Source organism: Myxine glutinosa, chromosome 5 (assembly GCF_964187855.1).
Source record: "Myxine glutinosa chromosome 5, kmMyxGlut1.1, whole genome shotgun sequence".
In the NCBI taxonomy this organism is placed as follows: Eukaryota; Metazoa; Chordata; class Myxini; order Myxiniformes; family Myxinidae; genus Myxine; species Myxine glutinosa.
Window position 1 is genome coordinate 71696975 of NC_136265.1, and position 25212 is coordinate 71722186.

Consider the following 25212-nt stretch of genomic DNA (forward strand, 5'->3'; position numbering starts at 1 on the left):
TTGGTAGAATAAACAACGTTTACCTTTGGTAGAATAAACAACGTTTACCTTTGGTAGAATAAACAACGCTTACCTTTGGTAGAATAAACAACGTTTACCTTTGTTAGAATAAACAACGTTTACCTTTGGTAGAATAAACAACGTTTACCTTTGGTAGAATAAACAACGTTTACCTTTAGAAGAAAAAAACAACGTTTACCTTTGGAAGAAAAAACAACGTTTACCTTTGGTAGAATTAACAATGTTTACCTTTGGTAGAATAAACAACGTTTACCTTTGGTAGAATTAACAATGTTTTCCTTTGGTAGAAAAAAACAATGTTTTCCTTTGGTAGAATAAACAACGTTTACCTTTGGTAGAATAAACAATGTTTACCTTTGGTAGAATAAACAACGTTTACCTTTGGTAGAATTAACAATGTTTTCCTTTGGTAGAAAAAAACAATGTTTACCTTTGGTAGAATAAACAACGTTTACCTTTGGTAGAATAAACAACGTTTACCTTTAGAAGAAAAAAACAACGTTTACCTTTGGAAGAAAAAAACAACGTTTACCTTTGGTAGAATTAACAATGTTTACCTTTGGTAGAATAAACAACGTTTACCTTTGGTAGAATTAACAATGTTTTCCTTTGGTAGAAAAAAAACAATGTTTTCCTTTGGTAGAATAAACAACGTTTACCTTTGGTAGAATAAACAATGTTTACCTTTGGTAGAATAAACAACGTTTACCTTTGGTAGAATTAACAATGTTTTCCTTTGGTAGAAAAAAACAACGTTTACCTTTGGTAGAATAAACAACGTTTACCTTTGGTAGAATAAACAACGTTTACCTTTGGTAGAATAAACAACGTTTGCCTTTGGTAAAATAAACAACGTTTACCTTTGGTAGAATAAACAACGTTTACCTTTGATAGAAAAAAAACAACGTTTACCTTTGGTAGAATAAACAACGTTTACCTTTGGTAGAAAAAAAACAACGTTTACCTATGGTAAAATAAACAATGTTTACCTTTGGTAGAATAAACAACGTTTACCTTTGGTAGAATTAACAATGTTTTCCTTTGGTAGAAAAAAAACAATGTTTACCTTTGGTAGAATAAACAACGTTTACCTTTGGTAGAATAAACAACGTTTACCTTTGGTAGAATAAACAACGTTTACCTTTGGTAGAACAAACAACGTTTACCTTTGGTGGAATAAACAACGTTTACCTTTGGTAGAATAAACAACGTTTTCCTTTGGAAGGAAAAAACAACGTTTACCTTTGGTAGAATAAACAACGTTTACCTTTGGTAGAATAAACAACGTTTTCCTTTGGTAGAATAAACAACGTTTAAATTTGGTGGAATAAACAACGTTTTCCTTTGGAAGAAAAAAACAACATTTACCTTTGGTAGAATAAACAACGTTTTCCTTTGGTAGAATAAACAACATTTACCTTTGGTAGAATAAACAACGTTTTCCTTTGGTGGAATAAACAACGTTTACCTTTGGTAGAATAAACAACGTTTTCCTTTGGTAGAATAAACAACGTTTTCCCTTGGTAGAATAAACAACGTTTTCCTTTGGTAGAATAAACAACGTTTTCCTTTGGTAGAATAAACAACGTTTACCTTTGGTAGAATAAACAACGTTTACCTTTGGTAGAATAAACAACGTTTTCCTTTGGTAGAATAAACAACGTTTACCTTTGGTAGAATAAACAACGTTTTCCTTTGGTAGAATAAACAACGTTTTCCTTTGGTAGAATGAACAACGTTTACCTTTGGTAGAATAAACAACGTTTTCCTTTGGTAGAATAAACAACGTTTACCTTTGGTAGAATAAAGAACGTTTTCCTTTGGGGGAATAAACAACGTTTACCTTTGGTAGGAAAAAACAACATTTACCTTTGGTAGAATAAACAAGCGTTTACCTTTGGTATAATAAACAACGTTAACCTTCGAATTTCTCCGTGAACAAATCATTAGCTCTTCTTCTTCTTTTCAAAATCTCTATTTTTATATTAAATTTATTATTATCTTTCAAACGGAACCTTCTTTTTTTTTTTTTACCTCAACCTGCAACTCGGAACTTCTTGTCTGAAACTACACACAGGATTTGATGAAAAATGACCATAACCTTCATCACCTGTAATCTACTAAGTGTGTTTGGAGGGAGTGTGGTGGGAGTCTGGAGGGAGTCTGGAGGGAGTCTGGAGGGAGTCTGGAGGGAGTCCGGAGGGAGTCTGGAGGGAGTCCGGAGGGAGTGTGGTTGGAGTTTGGTGGGAGTGTGGTGGGATTCCGGAGGGAGTGTGGTTGGAGTTTGGTGGGAGTGTGGTGGGATTCCGGAGGGAGTGCGGTGGGAGTCCGGAGGGAGTGTGGTGGGAGTCCGGAGGGAGTGTGGTGGGAGTCCGGAGGGAGTGTGGTGGGAGTCCGGAGGGAGTGTGGTGGGAGTCCGGACGGAGTGTGGTGGGAGTCCGGAGGGAGTGTGGTGGGAGTCCGGAGGGAGTGTGGTGGGAGTCCGGAGGGAGTGTGGTGGGAGTCCGGAGGGAGTGTGGTGGGAGTCCGGAGGGAGTGTGGTGGGAGTCCGGAGGGAGTGTGGTGGGAGTCCGGAGGGAGTGTGGTGGGAGTCCGGAGGGAGTGTGGTGGGAGTCCGGAGGGAGTGTGGTGGGAGTCCGGAGGGAGTGTGGTGGGAGTCCGGAGGGAGTGTGGTGGGAGTCCGGAGGGAGTGTGGTGGGAGTCCGGAGGGAGTGTGGTGGGAGTCCGGCGGGAGTGTGGTGGGAGTCCGGAGGGAGTGTGGTGGGAGTCCGGAGGGAGTGTGGTGGGAGTCCGGAGGGAGTGTGGTGGGAGTCCGGAGGGAGTGTGGTGGGAGTCCGGAGGGAGTGTGGTGGGAGTCCGGAGGGAGTGTGGTGGGAGTCCGGAGGGAGTGTGGTGGGAGTCCGGAGGGAGTGTGGTGGGAGTCCGGAGGGAGTGTGGTGGGAGACCGGAGGGAGTGTGGTGGGAGTCCGGAGGGAGTGTGGTGGGAGTCCGGAGGGAGTGTGGTGGGAGTCCGGAGGGAGTGTGGTCGGCGTCCGGAGGGAGTGTGGTCGGCGTCCGGAGGGAGTGTGGTCGGCGTCCGGAGGGAGTGTGGTCGGCGTATGGAGGGAGTGTGGTCGGAGTCCGGAGGGAGTGTGGTCGGAGTCCGGAGGGAGTGTGGTCGGAGTCCGGAGGGAGTGTGGTCGGAGTCCGGAGGGAGTGTGGTCGGCGTCCGGAGGGAGTGTGGTCGGCGTCCGGAGGGAGTGTGGTCGGCGTCCGGAGGGAGTGTGGTCGGCGTACGGAGGGAGTGTGGTCGGAGTCCGGAGGGAGTGTGGTCGGCGTACGGAGGGAGTGTGGTCGGAGTCCGGAGGGAGTGTGGTCGGAGTCCGGAGGGAGTGTGGTCGGAGTCCGGAGGGAGTGTGGTCGGAGTCCGGAGGGAGTGTGGTCGGAGTCCGGAGGGAGTGTGGTGGGAGTCCGGAGGGAGTGTGGTGGGAGTCCGGAGGGAGTGTGGTGGGAGTCCGGAGGGAGTGTGGTGGGAGTCCGGAGGGAGTGTGGTGGGAGTCCGGAGGGAGTGTGGTGGGAGTCCGGAGGGAGTGTGGTGGGAGTCCGGAGGGAGTGTGGTGGGAGTCCGGAGGGAGTGTGGTGGGAGTCCGGAGGGAGTGTGGTGGGAGTCCGGAGGGAGTGTGGTGGGAGTCCGGAGGGAGTGTGGTGGGAGTCCGGAGGGAGTGTGGTGGGAGTCCGGAGGGAGTGTGGTGGGAGTCCGGAGGGAGTGTGGTGGGAGTGTGGTGGGAGTCCGGAGGGAGTGTGGTGGGAGTCCGGAGGGAGTGTGGTGGGAGTCCGGAGGGAGTGTGGTGGGAGTCCGGAGGGAGTCCGGAGGGAGTCCGGAGGGAGTGTGGTGGGAGTCCGGAGGGAGTGTGGTGGGAGTCCGGAGGGAGTGTGGTGGGAGTCCGGAGGGAGTGTGGTGGGAGTCCGGAGGGAGTGTGGTGGGAGTCCGGAGGGAGTGTGGTGGGAGTCCGGAGGGAGTGTGGTGGGAGTCCGGAGGGAGTGTGGTGGGAGTCCGGAGGGAGTGTGGTGGGAGTCCGGAGGGAGTGTGGTGGGAGTCCGGAGGGAGTCCGGAGGGAGTGTGGTGGGAGTCCGGAGGGAGTGTGTTGGGAGTCCGGAGGGAGTGTGGTGGGAGTCCGGAGGGAGTGTGGTGGGAGTCCGGAGGGAGTGTGGTGGGAGTCCGGAGGGAGTGTGGTGGGAGTCCGGAGGGAGTGTGGTGGGAGTCCGGAGGGAGTGTGGTGGGAGTCCGGAGGGAGTGTGGTGGGAGTCCGGAGGGAGTGTGGTGGGAGTCCGGAGGGAGTGTGGTGGGAGTCCGGAGGGAGTGTGGTGGGAGTCCGGAGGGAGTGTGGTGGGAGTCCGGAGGGAGTGTGGTGGGAGTCCGGAGGGAGTGTGGTGGGAGTCCGGAGGGAGTGTGGTGGGAGTCCGGAGGGAGTGTGGTGGGAGTCCGGAGGGAGTGTGGTGGGAGTCCGGAGGGAGTGTGGTGGGAGTCCGGAGGGAGTGTGGTGGGAGTCCGGAGGGAGTGTGGTGGGAGTCCGGAGGGAGTGTGGTGGGAGTCCGGAGGGAGTGTGGTGGGAGTCCGGAGGGAGTGTGGTGGGAGTCCGGAGGGAGTGTGGTGGGAGTCCGGAGGGAGTGTGGTGGGAGTCCGGAGGGAGTGTGGTGGGAGTCCGGAGGGAGTGTGGTGGGAGTCCGGAGGGAGTGTGGTGGGAGTCCGGAGGGAGTGTGGTGGGAGTCCGGAGGGAGTGTGGTGGGAGTCCGGAGGGAGTGTGGTCGGCGTCCGGAGGGAGTGTGGTGGGAGTCCGGAGGGAGTGTGGTCGGCGTCCGGAGGGAGTGTGGTCGGAGTCCGGAGGGAGTGTGGTCGGAGTCCGGAGGGAGTGTGGTCGGAGTCCGGAGGGAGTGTGGTCGGAGTCCGGAGGGAGTGTGGTCGGAGTCCGGAGGGAGTGTGGTCGGAGTCCGGAGGGAGTGTGGTCGGAGTCCGGAGGGAGTGTGGTCGGAGTCCGGAGGGAGTGTGGTCGGAGTCCGGAGGGAGTGTGGTCGGAGTCCGGAGGGAGTGTGGTCGGAGTCCGGAGGGAGTGTGGTCGGAGTCCGGAGGGAGTGTGGTCGGAGTCCGGAGGGAGTGTGGTCGGAGTCCGGAGGGAGTGTGGTCGGAGTCCGGAGGGAGTGTGGTCGGAGTCCGGAGGGAGTGTGGTCGGAGTCCGGAGGGAGTGTGGTCGGAGTCCGGAGGGAGTGTGGTCGGAGTCCGGAGGGAGTGTGGTCGGAGTCCGGAGGGAGTGTGGTCGGAGTCCGGAGGGAGTGTGGTCGGAGTCCGGAGGGAGTGTGGTCGGAGTCCGGAGGGAGTGTGGTCGGAGTCCGGAGGGAGTGTGGTCGGAGTCCGGAGGGAGTGTGGTCGGAGTCCGGAGGGAGTGTGGTCGGAGTCCGGAGGGAGTGTGGTCGGAGTCCGGAGGGAGTGTGGTCGGAGTCCGGAGGGAGTGTGGTCGGAGTCCGGAGGGAGTGTGGTCGGAGTCCGGAGGGAGTGTGGTCGGAGTCCGGAGGGAGTGTGGTCGGAGTCCGGAGGGAGTGTGGTCGGAGTCCGGAGGGAGTGTGGTCGGAGTCCGGAGGGAGTGTGGTCGGAGTCCGGAGGGAGTGTGGTCGGAGTCCGGAGGGAGTGTGGTCGGAGTCCGGAGGGAGTGTGGTCGGAGTCCGGAGGGAGTGTGGTCGGAGTCCGGAGGGAGTGTGGTCGGAGTCCGGAGGGAGTGTGGTCGGAGTCCGGAGGGAGTGTGGTCGGAGTCCGGAGGGAGTGTGGTCGGAGTCCGGAGGGAGTGTGGTCGGAGTCCGGAGGGAGTGTGGTCGGAGTCCGGAGGGAGTGTGGTCGGAGTCCGGAGGGAGTGTGGTCGGAGTCCGGAGGGAGTGTGGTCGGAGTCCGGAGGGGGTGTGGTCGGAGTCCGGAGGGGGTGTGGTCGGAGTCCGGAGGGGGTGTGGTGGGAGTCCGGAGGGGGTGTGGTGGGAGTCCGGAGGGGGTGTGGTGGGAGTCCGGAGGGGGTGTGGTGGGAGTCCGGAGGGGGTGTGGTGGGAGTCCGGAGGGGGTGTGGTGGGAGTCCGGAGGGGGTGTGGTGGGAGTCCGGAGGGGGTGTGGTGGGAGTCCGGAGGGGGTGTGGTGGGAGTCCGGAGGGGGTGTGGTGGGAGTCCGGAGGGGGTGTGGTGGGAGTCCGGAGGGGGTGTGGTGGGAGTCCGGAGGGGGTGTGGTGGGAGTCCGGAGGGAGTCCGGAGGGAGTGTGGTGGGAGTCCGGAGGGAGTGTGGTGGGAGTCCGGAGGGAGTGTGGTGGGAGTCCGGAGGGAGTGTGGTGGGAGTCCGGAGGGAGTGTGGTGGGAGTCCGGAGGGGGTGTGGTGGGAGTCCGGAGGGGGTGTGGTGGGAGTCCGGAGGGGGTGTGGTGGGAGTCCGGAGGGGGTGTGGTGGGAGTCCGGAGGGGGTGTGGTGGGAGTCCGGAGGGGGTGTGGTGGGAGTCCGGAGGGGGTGTGGTGGGAGTCCGGAGGGGGTGTGGTGGGAGTCCGGAGGGGGTGTGGTGGGAGTCCGGAGGGGGTGTGGTGGGAGTCCGGAGGGGGTGTGGTGGGAGTCCGGAGGGGGTGTGGTGGGAGTCCGGAGGGGGTGTGGTGGGAGTCCGGAGGGAGTCCGGAGGGAGTGCGGTGGGAGTCCGGAGGGAGTGCGGTGGGAGTCCGGAGGGAGTGCGGTGGGAGTCCGGAGGGAGTGAGGTGGGAGTCCGGAGGGAGTGCGGTGGGAGTCCGGAGGGAGTGCGGTGGGAGTCCGGAGGGAGTGCGGTGGGAGTCCGGAGGGAGTGCGGTGGGAGTCCGGAGGGAGTGTGGTGGGAGTCCGGAGGGGGTGTGGTGGGAGTCCGGAGGGGGTGTGGTGGGAGTCCGGAGGGGGTGTGGTGGGAGTCCGGAGGGGGTGTGGTGGGAGTCCGGAGGGGGTGTGGTGGGAGTCCGGAGGGGGTGTGGTGGGAGTCCGGAGGGAGTGTGGTGGGAGTCCGGAGGGAGTGTGGTGGGAGTCCGGAGGGGGTGTGGTGGGAGTCCGGAGGGAGTGTGGTGGGAGTCCGGAGGGAGTGTGGTGGGAGTCCGGAGGGAGTGTGGTGGGAGTCCGGAGGGAGTGTGGTGGGAGTCCGGAGGGAGTGTGGTGGGAGTCCGGAGGGAGTGTGGTGGGAGTCCGGAGGGAGTGTGGTGGGAGTCCGGAGGGAGTGTGGTGGGAGTCCGGAGGGAGTGTGGTGGGAGTCCGGAGGGAGTCCGGAGGGAGTCCGGAGGGAGTGTGGTGGGAGTCCGGAGGGAGTGTGGTGGGAGTCCGGAGGGAGTGTGGTGGGAGTCCGGAGGGAGTCCGGTGGGAGTCCGGAGGGAGTGTGGTGGGAGTCCGGAGGGAGTCCGGAGGGAGTGTGGTGGGAGTCCGGAGGGAGTCCGGAGGGAGTGTGGTGGGAGTCCGGAGGGAGTGTGGTGGGAGTCCGGAGGGAGTGTGGTGGGAGTCCGGAGGGAGTGTGGTGGGAGTCCGGAGGGAGTGTGGTGGGAGTCCGGAGGGAGTGTGGTGGGAGTCCGGAGGGAGTGTGGTGGGAGTCCGGAGGGAGTGTGGTGGGAGTCCGGAGGGAGTGTGGTGGGAGTCCGGAGGGAGTGTGGTGGGAGTCCGGAGGGAGTGTGGTGGGAGTCCGGAGGGAGTGTGGTGGGAGTCCGGAGGGAGTGTGGTGGGAGTCCGGAGGGAGTGTGTTGGGAGTCCGGAGGGAGTGTGGTGGGAGTCCGGAGGGAGTGTGGTGGGAGTCCGGAGGGAGTGTGGTGGGAGTCCGGAGGGAGTGTGGTGGGAGTCCGGAGGGAGTGTGGTGGGAGTCCGGAGGGAGTGTGGTGGGAGTCCGGAGGGAGTGTGGTGGGAGTCCGGAGGGAGTGTGGTGGGAGTCCGGAGGGAGTGTGGTGGGAGTCCGGAGGGAGTGTGGTGGGAGTCCGGAGGGAGTGTGGTGGGAGTCCGGAGGGAGTGTGGTGGGAGTCCGGAGGGAGTGTGGTGGGAGTCCGGAGGGAGTGTGGTGGGACTTCGGAGGGAGTGTGGTGGGACTTCGGAGGGAGTGTGGTGGGAGTCCGGAGGGAGTGTGGTGGGAGTCCGGAGGGAGTGTGGTGGGAGTCCGGAGGGAGTGTGGTGGGAGTCCGGAGGGAGTGTGGTGGGAGTCCGGAGGGAGTGTGGTGGGAGTCCGGAGGGAGTGTGGTGGGAGTCCGGAGGGAGTGTGGTCGGAGTCCGGAGGGAGTGTGGTCGGAGTGTGGTGGGAGTGTGCCGGGGGTCCGGAGGGAGTGTGCCGGGGGTCCGGAAGGAGTGTGGTTTGAGGGTGCTGGGGGTCTGGTGGGAGTGTGGTGGGAGTCCGGTGGGAGTGTGTTGGGAAACCGGAGTGGAAGGCAACGCCGGGTACCTTTTCTTGTTCGTAAATATTGACCAAGAGAGATTGCTTAGTTTTAGATTTAGCTATTTGATTTATTTTAGAATTTTTACCTGTTTGGACCTTTGACCTCTTGACCCCATATAGTGGGGTGGCTAAAGTCCAAATTTATGTGATGTCGTGACACACTGGCCCAAAGGACCAAATTTGGCACAGTTCTACTTTAGGACCATACAAAACTTTTGAGAGGGGGCTGCCCGATTTTAGAGGCCCAGGTCAAGGTCAAGGTCAAAGGTCAAATGATGTGTCTGTCATGTTTTTGCAATATCCAGCTTATATATAACCTAAAAAACTTGGTCTTAGTCACATAACCAACATATTTAGTCAATGAATCCATTACTATTATGGGAAGTTCCACCAGGTGACGGCCATATAGGCAGTGGCTAACATATGGGGGGGGGCTAACATCCCCGACGAGAGGGCTAAAATCGCTAAAATCAGTGGAATTAATCCATATTCATTCACAAAAATTTGATATAGGATTAGAAGATGGCCGACCTACAAAAATCAATGTTTTCTTTGGCTTTCAGTAGGGGTGACCGGAGGTTCTGTGCATAGAACTGCTGATACGTTTGATTTATTTTGTTGGTGGTGGCTCAATATTAATGTTCGTTTTTTTTATTTCAGGAGGAAGATAACAGCGTGACTGAGCTACAATAACAGTGAGGCAGCGATCGACAAACAAGGGAGATATTTGAAGACTAATAGACAACATGGACTGGGCAAACTGTATCATATGTGGAAAGGATGACGGCACATTAAAATGTCCTGCGACCAGACAAGATGGTAAAGGTCTACAATCATATGAGGCCTTTATCCGAAATGTCGACTCTTTCAGAGAACTACATTCAATGCCTGTTGACATATGTAGGATTACGAGGGAAAGGATTACGTAGAAAGGTATCCCGCAATACGAAGTTACCAAGTAACTGCGCTGGCTTTCTACAGGGTCCTACCAACAAGGAGGAGCTTTTCGCACTGCTGACGGAGGACGTAGTCAAACACGACTATCCGCTTACCAAACAGGTTTACATTACATCTGGTCCACGAGTCCAATCGAATCAGGCTAACATCACAATGGGAGAGAGTGATCACGAAGAAGCAGACAGTAGAATATGTCTTCATGTAAACGATGCCCTAAGGGAAGGGGCGACTACTGTTCTCATCAGAACCGTAGACACAGACGTGATTGTGATTCTGGTGGGAGTGTTTCATGATCTTGTGCAGCACCATCCAGGTATGCAACTATGGGTTGGCTTTGGTACTGGTAAACACTTCCGCTATTACCATGTCAACTCAATCTGCCAGGAACTTGGGGAAGACAAAGCTCGTGCTCTGCCGTTTTTCCATGCATTCTCTGGCTCTGATGTAACATCCCAATTCAGTGGTAAAGGCAAAAAGTCAGCTTGGAAGGCATGGAAAGCTTACCCGACAGCCACAGAAGGATTCACCATTACGTCCCTGACTGCGTTTGTTCCACAGGTGATTACATCTCCAGCATTCAATGTGATCGAGCGGTTTACCTGTATCATGTACGACAACACAACCCCACATGTCAATGTGAATGACCTTCGACAGGAGCTATTCCCAAGGAGAGTGAAGATGATGGAGAAGCTTCCTCCAACTCAGAACGCACTGCTCCAGCATGTAAATCGATGCCTTACCAAGCCAGCATTTGGAGAGAGAGTCTGAAGCCCATCCTAGCTGCACCAAATCCAGATGGCTTTGGGTGGACCAAAGCAGATAACGGGTGGCGTCCAACCTGGACAACCCTGTCAGCTGCTGCTCTTAGTTGTAGAGAACTACTCAAGTGCGGATGTAAGGCGACACCCACTTGTTCAAAGAATTGCACGTGCAGGAACGCAGGACTGCCATGCACAGGACTGTCTCTGTCACGGAAATTGTGAAGCATAAGTCATGCAGGCCGCGACCTCCTCTGTACTGGCCAATCCAGTATCCTCCCTCAACGTATCGATGTACGTCAAAAACACCGATGCAAAAATGACCAACACATAATTTGACCTTTGACCTTCACCTGACCTTGAAATACAATATGGCAGCACCTGAGGATATTTTCCATAATACAAATGGATTCCTTGTCCTTAAAAATGATTATTTAGACACTGAGATAATGTTTCTATGACAGCTATGAGCTGGATATGGCAAAAACGTGACAAACACATAATTTGACCTTTGACCTTGACCTGGGCCTCGAAAATCGGGCAGCCCCCTCTCAAAAGTTTTGTATGGTCCTAAAGTATAACTGTGCCAAATTTAGTGCTTTGGGCCAGCGTGTCACGATCATTTCCAGAAGCCACTCCACTAATAATCGAATCATTTCATCTTTGCATTATTATACGTACTTTACCAAGTTTGACTTAGTTCCCTTCAGCCATTCTTAAGTTATTACGCTAATGGAAACTTATTACAGACTCTGACCTTTGACCTCTTGACCCCAAAGTTAAATCAGTTCAATTCCATTTTATTTGAACTTTCAATTAAATTCCTCCGCCACCAAAGGTGGATGGAGGTTATGTTTTCACCCCTGTCTGTCTGTCTGTCTTTTTGTGAACAAGATATTTCAAAACGTTGTGGACGGATTTGGACGAAATTGATTCTGATTTTGATTAAATGTGATTCTTTGTTGTGATTTTCTGGTCTACTCTGGGATACAAAGTGTGAACTGTTCACCTGGCGGAGGTATGCTCTCCACTGAGTGCCGTTCTCTTTGGGTTTGTTTCCTTCACTTTGTGTAAGCAAAAACTCTTCATCGCTTTGCTTTTCCAAGTAGTTTGAAAAATATATATTTCATGGGATTGAAAAGTTCACTTTTTCTGGATTGTGATGTTTATTTTGTTTAGAAATGCTCCTTAAACTTGAGTTTGAATGTGATGTTATTATTTTCAGATTCTATTGTGAAGGTCAAGGTGGAGTCCGAGTTCGTTGATGAGTCCTCCTCATTTATCAAAGGTTTGAGCAGCAATGTTGTTGTTATAGTTCAACTTGAATGATAAATGACACACTCTCCAACCAGAATATTGTCATGTGATTCCCCTCGGTTAATACCGGAAAATCACGGATAGCAATCGAGCTTACTTGAGGCATTCGGGTCAATGGCGGATTTCTCTCTATGCACGGGAGGAAGAAGGAAAGAAGAAGAAGCGGCGAGATTTACCTTGACGGTCCCGAGTGCAGGCGTCTTCACCCTGCAAAGTGATTAAACTCGCACAAACACGGGATTTAGACTAGAAAGAGAAAATAATAAAAGGGGTTGTTTACAATAACTATCGGGACAAGGAAACATGATGATAAAAACTAAAGCTAGGTTGGGATCCCACTCACAGACTTCAACAACAGGACAGATGGAAGGATAAATGAAAGAAAACGTTGTGTTTGTGTTTGTGCTGGCTTATCTTTGCGATTCATCAAGAAACGTCAGGGATCGAGCGCGTTCGTCCGATGCAGCGCTGGTGTTGGCGGGAACTGCCTGGTCATTGGCGCGGAGCACAACAACACCACTGTTGTGCCCGGCCGCTTCCTGTTTGTTCTTCTGGTCAGTCATTGTGAGGGGGGAGTATTTATTAATGTGTGCGCTAATGGGGCTAACTAATGTATGTGATGTGTTGCCATAAGGGACACTGGAATGATCACAGGTTTCACACATGGGGGAATGAGCATAATCCCTATCCACCTATCACACGATCATCCTTGTATGATCACAGATATACACTTAATTCCGACAAACCGCCGAAACAAACTTATTACAGGTGAGGATTCCTATCACGACAGTCGAAGCACCTACCTATGCAGATCTACCTGGATCTATATATCCCCCTACCCAAAATTCATAACAATATTGTTACGGATCGCGGTTAGATGTTATTTCGACCGAGCGGTGGTGTATTACCGCGACCTAACAGTTATTCCCCGACTAGACCCCGATTCCACCCAGACGTTGACCAAATCGCGCTATGCTAAATCAATGATGGAAAGGACACAACGACTGGGATAGATGAAACGACGCAAGGGGTACAGTTCTCAAGACCTCCGGAGGAGGATATAATTACAGTGGGGGAGAAAAGGGGTAGATTACAAGGTAGTGAGGTAAAGGCACAGAAGAGATTACAGTCTTATTTTATCCCAGACAGACCACAGACAAACGGGACAAGGCTGACTTACACAGGGATTGATGGCAGGGAAGGAACAGGTAGTTCGATAGCACAAGGTGCACCTTGGCTCGGGGACAGGATCAAGCACGGTCCAAGAGATGCAGGGAGGCCTCACAGCGCTCGGAGGTGGCGTCTTTCTTTCTCCAAGCTCAGTGCGCATCTGACGTCACCTCCCTCTTCCTGCACATGCTCAGCGGGGAGTGACACGCCCTCGGCTGGTTGGCTCCGCCCCAGATGGGACCGGTCCGCCGCTTCCATTGGGTGCGGGGGTTACCGGGCTCCGCCCTTGACGAGGAGCTGACAGGGAGCCCCTATTTGGTAACCCCGTCGAGCACATGTTCGATGGCGGCTCGCTGGGAAGGCCTCATGCCCTCCCAACACCCCCTACCAACCAAGCCGGAGTGAGGACGCGCACTCCCTGCGCTCGCCGCTGCCGTTGCTGTTGTTGTTGTTGTTGTTGTTGTTGCTGAACCGTGAGGAAGAGCTGCGGAGAGGTATTGGGAGGTCCTAAACTTCCTAACGGTGCCATACAAGCACATTCTGGTGCAACGAAGGGTCAGAATTAATGGAAACGAGTCCTTAACTGACATAGACTAAGAATAACTAGCAAGATGTCCTATAGTTGTCTTACATGAGATGCGGTGAACCTGGGCACGACATTTAATGGGGGAAATAGGGGGAGGTCGGGTCTACAGAGTGTTGTTTACAGAAAATGGGACTAGGGAATGGGGGATTGGGGATAGTTGGGAAGTATTGAGGAAATAGGGGAATATTTACAAGCAGATATGGATGGATGCAAATCCCATATCTGCAACATTGCACCCTTCTCTACCTCGGGGCGTCCCGACCCGATAAATTTTTACCTACTTTAGTGTGGCACTCAGATGTAGTTCCCTCTACTATTAACTCAACCCTGAGTGCGACAGTTTTACAGATGTTCACAAATGAGTAAATATGTCCCCCTGCGACGTTGCACCCTTCTCCTAACAGAAACACACCCACAGGATAACTGAATCGCGGAAAGCATCCTCAGACTAAACAGACAGCCGGTAGGGAGCATCATTTATACAAGACTACACTGATATTTACACTACGATCCAGGACCTGTTCTTTGAGGAACACATGCAGATGTTATGCATAGGGAGAGCACGCATGCCAGCATCGATACACCAACCCACGAGTGCCCTGTGGCCCTACGGCCTTTAATACTGTGCAGAGCACCCCATCCAAGCACCAAAAGCACCACCCCATTACGCACAGTCAGCACCATCCGGTGCACCAATAAAGTGTTCATAAAAATGCACAATTAAGTGTCCATGGTCACCGGTGGTGTCGCAGCCGGCCGATGTTCTGCCGCTGGTCTTGCCTTCATGGAGTGCACTTGGCCTTCTGGCTTCTTGAGAAATAAAGAAAGGCGCCAACCGCGTCCATTTCTAAATTGTGGCCGTCAGGGGGGCCAACTAAAAGTGGTTCACCTGTATGGCATAGGTGCCACGTTGACCCAGAGGTCCATCCACGGGTGGTGCTTGACCGCCAAAGAACTGCGGTCCATTGTGGGCGGCCACCAAAATTGCGGTCCATATGGTGTATCGATCCAGGCAGCAAGCAGCGGAAGTACAGGCCCACAACTGCGGAGCCAGCACCTCTCTCTCCTCTCCCTCTGTCCCAAAGCCAGATCCTCGGAGGTGGGAGACAAAAGAAGACAAGTGAGTAAGGTGGTAAGGGCGCAAAAGTGCACGCAATTCAAGGTAATGCACACTGGGGGCACATGGGAACCAGGTGAGACAGGTACGTTCCTACCGTACGCCCCCCCCCCCCCCACCAGGTAACCTACATTGCCCCTCCCTTACCCCTTACTGTATCCACAAAACACAACACTACCCATAAACATCTACTTTACACATCAACAAACGTCCCTACTGTCTTCCCCGTTCCTCCCATAAACCAAATTCGTCTTCTCTCCCTCCTAACCAATCAAATTTGCCATTTCCAACTCTCATCAAAATTTGCCATCTCCAACTCAACATCAAAATTTGCCATCACCAATTCATCATCAGTCCCTCCTAAGGAGGGAGAGATGGAATCACCCCAATGTCTCATCCACGTCGTGATGCGTCTCACAAATCCACACAGCAATTCTCCTTTCCTGCAACACAGAACAAAGGAACACAGGTGTGGAGTCATCATCATCACCTCAGGTAAGTGGCTGCGTATGGTGCGACAGGTTCATCAATCCTAACTATTTCCTAAATGACTTTAACAACTTTACATTACCCGGGGTCTTTCCCTGCCAATCCATTGGCCAACTTACACTATGGGTTCTATAAACCAATTCCCATTGACCAAACTGTGGTGCTTCTCAAGTTGGGGTCTCACTCCCCCGATTCATCACTCGGTGCCCCCGCATAATTTCGGTGGCTGGGTCGTGTGACGCTCCCAGCTGGTCCGCCCACCTGCACACCTCCACCACTGTTGTTGCCTACCGAGCTCACCTGCTCCTCACCCTAACCTAACTAACTGGGGAAGGCCCTCTCGCACTCTCACCCCCTCAGTGCCCTCTCTGGCACGGCCTGCCCGATCCACACCCGGGATCCTCAGGCACCCACTGACACTAACGGCTCCCAGAGCCCACCTGCGGCCTCACCTGGCCGACGTCTAACAGTGGCGGAGTGCCCAACCATTCACACTCATACTAACAGGCCACACGACCAGCCAATTTCACCACACCAATGCACCCATCCACAATACCATTCTGCATCCGCACCACAAATGCCAATATCCAACCACAATTTACCTATACCTTCTAACTATTCTTTAAACTACCCTCCCCGGGTACTCGTGAAAAGGGGTCCACTCTTCCCCCATCCACACCTTCGCACCATGCACACCACTCCGTACCACTTACTCCAACTCTCTCCACACCACTCATTCCAATACTCCATGTATTCCACACACCTGTACTTGCACACCTGTGCTGTCATACTTTGTGCCGCCTGCACCCTTCTCTCCCCCAAGCGCATTCGCGCTGATCCACAACACTCACTACTCATACACTGCTCCACACACCTGTCCAGTTCTCACACAGCATCATCTCATCTAACTACTCCCCTCTGAAACTTGCGCTTCCCAGTCGTCCCTTTAAACTATTGCGCTCCCTCGTCATTATCATCCACTCTAATCTACCTGCGTCCCCTCTACAGGTATCCTTGTCACTAACTAACCTTAACGTTACCTAATGTCATCTTCGCTAGATCCCTACACACAATATCCTAACCCACCCGGGCTAGTTTTCACTGCCATACACCCCATAATCTATAGCGCATCTGCCCCCAATCATGGGAAGGGTGGCAGGGATGCCACCCTTACCCACCGTCATACGGTGCGAGTGGGACCTTGTGGGACCACCTCGTATGTGAGTCGTTGCCCGCCTGCCGGACCCCATGCGTCGCCCCTTGTGGGGTCAGCGCGGGGCCGAACCGGCCGGGCCCCCACAGTACATTACCCCCGAGGGGCTCTCGTGCCTCCCCTGTCGCTCTAAAAACTACCCCTGTTGGTGTCGATGCATGGTTCACACTTCCGCAACCCGCTACCCATTCCATACCACCACAACCTTGCTCACTCACACCTCGCACCTCTCCCATCACCGGACCCTCTCGCTCGCACCCTCGCTCCATACCCTCCGGACCAGCCATACACCTCACTCTTGGCCTCTCACGAACATCCGGGTCTATCTCGACCCCCAAGCTTATTAAATCACCTGGCGCATCATACGCACGACCATATTGGTCACCACTTACACCGGGTCCTCTTTCTCTTCGCTTCTCCTCCATCACCTGCGAATCCCTCATCCGGTTAATGAGCACATCATCACGATCCGAACACAGACTTTGGACCAATTCTTTTACTTCCTCCTTTATCTCTTTCTTATCCTCTCTCCGTCGCTTCTTAATTTCGCTCACCCCTTCTTCCACTTCTTCTAATTTCTGCTTCACCTCCTTCATCTCCTCGTGCGCCCCCTTAAGTTCTTCCTCTAACTCCACCTTATTTTTTTCTATGTGCTCCCGCACCTCCCGCTCTTTAACCTCCATCACCTCTACCACCTTGTTCATTTTCCTCGTCAGGTCCTCATGTACCGTCTGACACTCTTTTTTAATTACCCCTACGTCCTTTTTCATCTCCTTCTGTGTCGATTTTAAACCCTCTATTACCGCTGTGTTCTTCTTTACCTGGTCCCCCAACTCCTTTTGTCCCACTGTCAGTTGTTCTACTCCCAGCGTCAACTCCTCTATACCACCTTGCAATTTTACAGTCCCCTTTCTCACCTCCTTCTCCATGCGCTCCTTACAGTGCCTCACCTCCTCGCGCACTCCTCCGACCTCCTCACTCACACCTCTTCTGATCTCCTCTCCCATCACTTGCATCTCCTGCCCAGATGCCACCCTCATCTGCTCCATTTCCTCCCTGTGAGCATCCAATTTAGTTTCTACCCCCATTCTGACCCCCTCTATCTGCTGCCCCATTTTTTAAACTTCCCTTTCCGCTTGGTCCCTCATGTCCCTCAATTTGCCTTCCATACTGTTTTCTAACCCCTCTAACCCCTTTTTCATCCCTTCCATTTGATTCTCTTGAGCGGCCATTCTGTTTTCTACCCACATTAACCCATGTTTCACCCCTTCTATCCCATTGTCTAACCCCTCTAATTTCTTGTCTAATCCCTCACCGGTACCCCTCGCTTCGTCCCTCATTACCCCCAATTGCTCACTCTGAGCCCTCGCTTCGTCCCTCATTATCCCCATTTGGCCCTCCAATCGCTCACCCAATCGCTCAATTTGGCTCCCCATACTCATCTGTACAGCTGCCTGTAGCTGTGCAATGAGGGCCTGCATGTCAATCCCTCCCACTTGTGCAGTGGGCGCGGCCGCCGTAGCCATCTGCGAGGCGCCATTTTGCGCGCCCGTAACCTCGTGCGCGAGGACGCCATTTTGCGAACCTGCCGCCCTCACTGCTTCGCTCTCCTCATGTCCCTCAATTTGGTCCTGGATCGACCCTGCCTCACTCTCCTCTACCGGAACCCAGCCGTCTTGATCTGCCATAGCGCGACTTTCAAAATTCGGGTTTTTTGTAAAACAAAATCAAATTTCGGTGTCTTTATAATTTTGACCAAATTTTTTCCTAGATGTTTTTTTAAAAATTTGGTTCGGGCCTCGAATCTCACTCCTCTACACCAATTGTTACGGATCGCGGTTAGATGTTATTTCGACCGAGCGGTGGTGTATTACCGCGACCTAACAGTTATTCCCCGACGACCCCGATTCCACCCAGACGTTGACCAAATCGCGCTATGCTAAATCAATGATGGAAAGGACACAACGACTGGGATAGATGAAACGACGCAAGGGGTACAGTTCTCAAGACCTCCGGAGGAGGATATAATTACAGTGGGGGAGAAAAGGGGTAGATTACAAGGTAGTGAGGTAAAGGCACAGAAGAGATAGGCACTTAATTACAGTCTTATTTTAGCCCAGACAGACCACAGACAAACGGGACAAGGCTGACTTACACAGGGATTGATGGCAGGGAAGGAACAGGTAGTTCGATAGCACAAGGTGCACCTTGGCTCGGGGACAGGATCAAGCACGGTCCAAGAGATGCAGGGAGGCCTCACAGCGCTCGGAGGTGGCGTCTTTCTTTCTCCAAGCTCAGCGCACATCTGACGTCACCTCCCTCTTCCTGCGCATGCTCAGCGGGGAGTGACACGCCCTCGGCTGGTTGGCTCCGCCCCAGATGGGACCGGTCCGCCGCTTCCATTGGGTGCGGGGGTTACCGGGCTCCGCCCTTGACGAGGAGCTGACAGGGAGCCCCTATTTGGTAACCCCGTCGAGCACATGTTCGATGGCGGCTCGCTGGGAAGGCCTCATGCCCTCCCAACACCCCCTACCAACCAAGCCGGAGTGAGGACGCGCACTCCCTGCGCTCGCCGCTGCCGTTGCTGTTGTTGTTGTTGTTGTTGTTGCTGAACCGTGAGGAAGAGCTGCGGAGAGGTATTGGGAGGTCCTAAACTTCCTAACGGTGCCATCCAATCACATTCTGGTGCAACGAAGGGTCAGAATTAATGGAAACGAGTCCTTAACTGACATAGACTAAGAATAACTAGCAAGATGTCCTATAGTTGTCTTACATGAGATGCGGTGAACCTGGGCACGACATTTAATGGGGGAAATAGGGGGAGGTCGGGTCTACAGAGTGTTGTTTACAGAAAATGGGACTAGGGAATGGGGGATTGGGGATAGTTGGGAAGTATTGAGGAAATAGGGGAATATTTACAAGCGGATATGGATGGATGCAAATCCCATATCCGCAACAATATAAACACTTTGCTCTGTTATACCTGGTACCAGTTGTGTTTCCCACCATGCAAGTGTCCATTTTCACCAGTGCAGTATAATTTATCGTCATCAGAAAAACATCCCACGATTTTTACTTTGGGAATTGAGCGGATATTCTGATATGCTGATTCGTTTCTTAACCATGTGGACATTATGAGTTTACTAAGGAAGTAAAATTGGAAATTTGAATATAGGTGAGAATGGGGTGGATGAGTGGGGTCAACAAGAACAGAAAAAGATAATGGTTTTGGATTGGGGATGATCAGAGATGGTGGTGAACAGGTGTCTTGAAGCAGCAAGTTGAATGTACCGGTACCTGGTCTTGATCCAAACTGGTCAGATATCAGGCCAAGGTGGATGAGGAAGGATTTGATGTCTCCTGCTATGTTGAAATCCATGACCTTACAGCCGATTGTAAGTAAGGTGATAGGTCTGCAGTAAAGGGGATCAGGTTTTGCACCTTTTTAGCCGCGTCGCAGACGCTGCTCATAGAGTGCCCTCTGTTGTTGTTGTTGTTGTTGTTGTTGTTGTTGTTGTTGTTGTTCTTCTTCTTCTTCTTCTTCTTCTTCTTCTTGTTCTTGCAGAGAAGACAAAACCTCAAAGCTCCACCCATTCTGGGAACCATAGCTCCACCCATTCTGGGAGAGCCTTCATATAAACAAATATCCACCATTTTATTAACTCGCATAGCTTTGAGGCCTGTTTTGTAGGCCCGTGGTGTCTTCCTCTCTCACACAGTTTTATTTCAAATCAAATTCGATATATCATTTCATTTTTCACAGTCGCTAACATAGTTTTAGACTCGGTTGAAAAAAAAACGGGAAGAAAATCCGATGAAAGTTGCCCTTTATAGAACGAAATGAATTCTCAAAGGCCTGTAACTTCAAGTCCATTGAGATATATTTTTTTTAAATCGTGGCATGGTCAGTCATACACCGCCCGAAATAAGAGACGGGAAAATGCCGAGATATATATATTTTGTTTAAATCGCGGCATGGTCAGTCATACACCGCCCGAAATAACAGACGGGAAAATGCCGAGATATATTAAAAATTCGTCCATTTGATGACAATCGTCACGATGAAATATTTAATTTATACGTCGTCACAATAATGTGGAGAGAGGAGCATAGCTTCGTTCACGTGTCACCACACGGGGAAATTGCCGAGATATTTTTTTTTTAAATTGCGGCATGGTCAGTCATACACCGCCTGAAATAACAGACAGGAAAATGCCGAGATATATTAAAAATTCGGCGCCACACACGGGAAATTGCCGAGATATATTTTCACTTTGCACAAAAATAACATCAAGTAATCGAATCAATAGGAATGTCCTGTGCCTATAACATCGACGTTATAGGCACAGCTGCATCTAGGCATTGTGTAACATCGACACGGCTTTTGTTTTAATTAAAACTTTTTGTACTTGTTATCTTACGCAGTGACGTCACCAGATTTCCAAGCAGATGTAAGATGATCTCGCGCAAAATGAATGGTGAAAACGGCAGAGAGAAGATGTGCAAGAGCAGCAGATGAGGTGTTTAGGACATGTGAGCTGATGCCGTCCGGTTCAGTAGCAGAGTAAGAGTTGAGGGTTGAAAGAACCTTCTTCACCTTCTCAGGTGCAAAAGACACAGAGTGCAGGAGCAGTTGGGTACGACAGGGAAGGATGGATACCAATAGTGAGGGGTTGGGAACACAATATTTTGAAGTAAACAGAATTGAGACAATTGGGAAATACCGAAGTGCAGTTTTTACATTTCATGAAGTAAAGACGGGATTCTGCTGCACGCAAATACAGAACCCGATAATGTATTGTTGCGGATCTCCAAAAGTCGGCCTTCCCCTTACCAAGGGGGGATTAATGCCCTTGTCTTTTTACTAGCAGACGCGATCCAGGGCTATTACATTCCTTCCGGTCAGCGCTGAATAGGATGGTAGGTCGAATTGGTCCTATTACCTAAGTACCAGCGCCTTCCGTGAAGCAAGGAAATAACCCCACCCGAACCACGGTTTCAGTGGACACGCCGAGCGATAGCGAGCCGCGATTCGGGCCGTTAACAGGTACTAAACCCGATTGGAGCGGTTGTGATCGTGCCACGCTCACCCAATGGAGAAATCACTAAGACGGTCGAATTAAGAGGAAACAGGAAGAACAAGTAATTTATTACACTTTGCACAAATAAGAAGAGGAAGAGAAGCAATGTACAGTGAAGAAGAAGAAGCAGATACACAGGGCAGCCTTATACAGTCTTATACTTATCCCCTGGACACGGGCCCGTTCACACTCAGTCACACTCTCAGACTCACTCACACGGCGTTTGTAGATGGTCAGGCGATGGTCCCAAGGATCTCGTTCACAGCTCGCTCCGGTCCCCGACTCGTACAGTAAAGACGATGGTAGACGGCAGGCAAGCTCTCCGCGTGGCGTTGGCGTGGATCGGACAATTATCGGGGGAATCGGTAAGCTGGGCTAACGGTTACGTTGTGGCTCACAGCCGCGTATGTAATAGAAGGACCGGCGCTTGATATGCGCTCCCCGCAAGCCCACAGCCAAATTCCCAACGAGCCCTTGTAATCCATCAGGATTTCGCGTCTCTCACAATAGTCCTTCACAATGGCGCTTTTCCCAGCGAACCCTTGAATAATGGCGCCTTCCACAAAAGTCCTTGTAACCAACAATGCAATGCGCTCCAACCAAGTCCTTTGCCAAGTCCTTCAACACCACGTAAGTCCTCTCCGCACAGTCCTTCAGAGGGCTTTGCGCGCACGTTGAAATAGCGCCGCTTAGCGAACCCTCTCGAATCTGGTATATGTGCACTCACCACGCCCCTTAGCCATGCCCACTCGAACCCTGGTTGGTTGTTGGGGTCTTACCGGCTCCGCCCTTGATGTCTGCTTGACATGGCCACACCCCCGACCTCGCGCTCCGCCTCCTTTTCGGGCCTTACCTCGTGGCATTTGGGCTGGTTCGAGCGAAAGCCCAAGGGCAGCGAACGCTACTGGCAAGCAAGGTGCATCAAACTGCGAGCATCCTAAGGCGAGGGGCAATGGGGAGCAGACTGGATGGTGTGCAATGGAGTCGATTGGAGGGAGGGCTGCAGAATGAACGGGGCCTACTCTTATTTGTTTTACACAACGCAGATGATAACTATTGGAAATGGCCTTATCTCACATATACTAAGAAATAACTAACGTTCTAAGGTGACCTACGTGTTGCTCGTGGACTAACTATGGGGGCAGAACCTTTAACCTTTATTACTCAAATATGTACACTTTTCAGAACCGCAACAGTATGTTGGTCTCGGTGAAGTTTGTGGTCACTTCTATGCGAGACAAATAAATCTTAACAAGGAACATTGATGCAGGAGGGGGGTGGTGAGAATTGTTAATTCCACCTGTCTCTTTTTAGAGAACATTACCAATTCAACCTGTGGATTTGTCATTAACCTAAGGTGACATAACATGGTTCCAGCCTGGAAACTCGTTATGATTTATGTTGTGCTATAACTTTGTTGTAGAAATGTTTATTTGCCTGACCTTCCAGGTATGCTCCTATAAGGTGGTGCCAATTTCTGTCATATAAATTTTTTTTTCGATCAGGTGCAAGAGAAATAATTTAAAAAAATTATTTTTTAAACTACCCCTACTTTAAATGAGCCGGGTCGATGAGATCTGATTGATATTTATCATTGTTGTGAAAGTAATTTTCATCTATATTATAATAGGCGAAGGTGATTCTGTCCGTCTGTCCGGGGGTGTGGCTAAGTCCGATGGCAGAGTAGCTCCACCCATAGCTCCACCCATTCTTGGAGAGGCTTCATGTAAACAAATATCCACCATTTTATTACCTCGAATGGCTTTGAGGCCTGTTTAGTTAGGCCCATGCTGTCTTTCTCTCTCACACAGGTTTATTTCAATTCTAATTCGATATATCATTTCATTTTTAACAGTCGCTAACACAGTGTTTGACTCGGTTGGAAAAAAACGGGAAGAGAATCCCAAGAAAGTTTCCGTTTATAGAACGAAATTATTTCTCAAAGGCCTGTAAACTAAAGCCCATTCATTGAGAGTCACCCTCACGATTTTATCTCGAATTCACCATCTGATTTAATTTTTATCGATGGTTTTAGACTCGGTGTCAGAAATAATTGAGAACATTCACGCACACGCGGGAAATTGCCGAGATATATTTATAAAAATCGCGCCACGATGATACACGAAAATACACCGCCTAAAATAACATTCGGGGAAAATGTCGACATATATTAAAAATTCGCTTTTTCTTTTCCGTTAAGATATATTACTTTTACCTTTTATGAGAGTCGGCACAAAAACGACATATATATCTTCGTTCTTTCTTATTTCATTCAACATTATTATCCGGAAGTAAAATATGTTTCAGGAAATTACCGAGAGATATTTCTTCATTTTTTTTTATTAGTCATGTGCGCATACACTTTAAATAGGTTTATTTGAAATCTTTAATTTTCACAATGTAATTTACTTGCCATTTGTCATTTGATAATTACGAGACACTTCCTCTTGAGGATCGTGACAATTCATGCGTTGCGTGGAAACTTCCATTTCCAAAATGAATGCGACGGTCGATGAAGAACGCAGACTTGAACAGGATGTAGCAAGAAAACGAATGAGACGGGCGAACGAGTCCGTCGACGAACGTCAATGCAGACTTGAACAGGATGTAGCAAGAACCGCACAGAGACCGCACGAGACGGGAGAACCGCACAGAATGCTGCTGCAACAACGATGAGGAGGGTTGGAGAGGAGCGAGGGGTTGGAGAGCGAGGTGCTAGGGGTTGGAGAGTGAGGAGCGAGTGGTTGGCGAGCGAGGAGTGAGGGGTTGGAGAGCGAGGAGCAAGTGGTTGGCGAGCGAGGAGTGAGGGGTTGGAGAGCGAGGAGATAGGGGTTGGAGAGCGAGGAGCTAGGGGTTGGAGAGTGAGGAGCAAGGAGTTGGAGAGTGAGGGCCGATTGGAGCGGAGAGTGAGGGCCGATTGGAGCGGAGAGTGAGGGCCGATTGGAGCAGAGAGTGAGGGCCGATTGGAGCGGAGAGTGAGGGCCGATTGGAGCGGAGAGTGAGGGCCGATTGGAGCGGTGAGGAGGTATTGGAGAGGAGTGTGAGGACGTATTTGAGATGAGTGTGAGGAGGTATTGGAGAGGAGTGTGAGGAGTTGGAGAGGAGTGTGAGGAGTTGGAGAGGAGTGTGAGGGGTTGGAGAGGAGTGTGAGGGGTTGGAGAGGAGTGTGAGGGGTTGGAGAGGAGTGTGAGGGGTTGGAGAGGAGTGTGAGGGGTTGGCGAGGAGTGTGAGGGGTTGGCGAGGAGTGTGAGGGGTTGGCGAGGAGTGTGAGGGGTTGGCGAGGAGTGTGAGGGGTTGTAGAGGAGTGTGAGGGGTTGTAGAGGAGTGTGAGGGGTTGTAGAGGAGTGTGAGGGGTTGTAGAGGAGTGTGAGGGGTTGTAGAGGAGTTCGAGGAGGTATTGGAGAGGAGTGCAAGGAGGTATTGGAGAGGAGTGCGAGGAGGTGTTGGAGAGGAGTGTGAGGAGGTATTGGAGAGGAGTGTGAGGAGGTATTGGAGAGGAGTGTGAGGAGGTGTTGGAGAGGCGTGTGAGGAGGTGTTGGAGAGGAGTGTGAGGAGGTGTTGGAGAGGAGCGAGGGGTTGGAGAGTGAGGAGCGATTGGAGAGGAGAGTGAGGCGTGATTGGAGAGGCGAGTGAGGCACAATTGGAGGGGAGTATGAGGAATTGAAGATGAGTGTGAGGGATTTGAGAGGAGTGTGAGGGATTGGAGAGGAGTGTGAGGGATTGGAGAGGAGTGTGAGGGATTGGAGAGGAGTGTGAGGGATTGGAGAGGAGTGTGAGGGATTGTAGAGGAGTGTGAGGGATTGTAGAGGAGTGTGAGGGATTGTAGAGGAGTGTGAGGGGTTGGAGAGGAGTGTGAGGAGGTATTGGAGAGGAGTGTGAGGAGGTATTGGAGAGGAGTGTGAGGAGGTATTGGAGAGGAGTGTGAGGAGGTATTGGAGAGGAGTGTGAGGAGGTATTGGAGAGGAGTGTGAGGCGGTATTGGAGAGGGGTGTGAGGAGGTATTGGAGAGGGGTGTGAGGAGGTATTGGAGAGGGGTGTGAGGAGGTATTGGAGAGGAGTGTGGGGAGGTATTGGAGAGGAGTGTGGGGAGGTAT

General features: G+C 51.8%; 1 protein-coding gene across 1 annotated transcript in view; it reads left to right on the forward strand.

Moving 5' to 3' along the window:
• The window catches only part of LOC137428523 (uncharacterized), a 105224-nt gene that overhangs the window by 56734 nt on the left and 23278 nt on the right, over positions 1-25212 (forward strand). Inside the window, exon 2 of the mRNA XM_078777182.1 lies at positions 11371-11433. Within this exon, the coding sequence (XP_078633308.1) occupies positions 11371-11433 (63 nt within the window). The remainder of the gene's footprint in view (positions 1-11370; positions 11434-25212) is intronic.